Source organism: Ammodytes marinus, assembly GCF_949987685.1.
Source record: "Ammodytes marinus genome assembly, chromosome: 3".
NCBI lineage: Eukaryota > Metazoa > Chordata > Actinopteri > Uranoscopiformes > Ammodytidae > Ammodytes > Ammodytes marinus.
In genome coordinates, this window is record NC_137232.1 from 13,447,208 (window position 1) to 13,448,965 (window position 1,758).

General features: G+C 35.0%; 1 protein-coding gene across 1 annotated transcript in view; it reads left to right on the top strand.

Annotated features, from left to right (window-relative positions):
• Positions 1–1,384: 1,384 nt before the first annotated feature.
• Positions 1,385–1,758, top strand: part of cep126 (centrosomal protein 126) — a gene marked incomplete at its 5' end in the record, with an annotated part of 13,232 nt that continues 12,858 nt past the window's right edge. The window contains one exon of the mRNA XM_080024732.1: positions 1,385–1,419. Coding sequence (XP_079880858.1) covers positions 1,385–1,419 — 35 coding nt within the window. The remainder of the gene's footprint in view (positions 1,420–1,758) is intronic.

Genomic DNA, 1,758 nt, shown 5'->3' on the forward strand with positions numbered 1-1,758 from the left:
CATCTTTCCCTGTAACCTTCAGGGCTGGAATGTAGAGTAGGCCTAGTTGTAGAGTATGACAGGCTGATGTTATAATCCAGTTGGGTCTTCTCCTGTGTTCTGAGTCCCAGGCTGTTCTCGCTGGTTCTGATTTTCCTATGCTTTGACCCCCAGACACAAGCTGGCTCTAAGGGTCCTTTGACCCCCAGACTGTGTTCTAATCTAACTGGTTCTATCTTTCATTGGAATCTTATTAAAACCTTTTGAATTATAATATGTGATTTGATTTTGTCCAGAGTTACTTTCAAGTGTTTAGAAAATTAGCTTTGCTTAATTGACCAAACCCAACCCCATCATTCTTTTACTAGTCCTACATTAGGTCTGGAATGTGTGGCTAGCTTTCAGGATTCTAACTGTTACAATATGTGTTGTTATGGTAGTTTCAGAGTGGAAAAAGTAAGTGGTTCACTTTACCCCCTTGATTTTTCTGGTATGTCTCAGTTTACCCCACAGCTGGGGTAAAGTGAGCCACATGACAACTTTTTTTAAAACAATCATATTTTCACTGCCCTTTGTCTTGAAAAAAATCTTCTAATGCCCATTTCTAGGAAACACCCTGAATTAATGGGAAATGTGTAAATTTGAGTGATAAATCATTTTAGCTCGCCTAGAGGGGAGCAAATGTAAAAAGTGGCTCAGATTACCCCGTTCTCCCCTATATATAATTTATATTTAATTATTTCATATCAAATTAAATATATCATTAATAAAAAAAGTATTTAATATAATAAGTATAAATATAATAATAAAAATGATTCGTAAATGGAATAAATAAAAAGTAAATAGATCAGTACTGCAAAGATACCAAAGCATTTTTTTTTAAATCAACTAAATATAAAGGCATTTAAAAGGTCTCAGTCAATTGAAGTAATACCCACAACATAATAGCCTACATCAGTGAGTGAAAGTAATTTAAAAAACAGCATGTGTGTGACTCTTTTGTTGACATTTATACATTCCGACACTCCCATATGTACCTGAACGCGGCATGCCTGTGTTGAGCCTGGCGCCCTCAGCTGGACATAGCGGGAAACAACCACCACAGTCCCCGTTGTCAAGGAACTGCGTCTGCGGTTGCTATCATGGAGAGACAGTACACAGACAGCTAGACAGCTAGAAAAAGTGACAACTTAGCGGGGTTATTTATTGAATGTTTCGTTCTTAAACGACCAAAGAGGCTGTTATTTTGCGATGTGGATACATATATTTCCTTTGCAAGTTTGCCTTCGCCCTGAAAATGGTTAAATGAGTGAAATAGCTGACGTTAGCTTAAAGTAAGGACCTAAGAAGTGAAGTTAGCAGCTAGCAGCTTAACCTGTATGTCGGCCCGGCGTCTACAAGGAGGATGCAAGCTCTGCACGACAACTTCTTCTACCACTCGTATCCTAAACATGTTTGGTTATATGTACTGTAGAAATGGCTGTTGTAGAGTGTGTTTTACCTGCTGTTAAATTAAATTCTAAATTGTATTTGAATTGTTTTATTTAGGCTACAGGAAAGTTCTTATTTACAATGGCGGCCTGAATTAACCAATTACATTGTGAATCTCTAACCTATACAAACAATAACTTTATATATATATATATATATATATATATATATATATATATATATATATATATATATATATATATATATATATATATATATATATATATATATATATATATATATATATATATCCAACCTGTGCAGTTTAAACTTAATTAGGGCCTACAT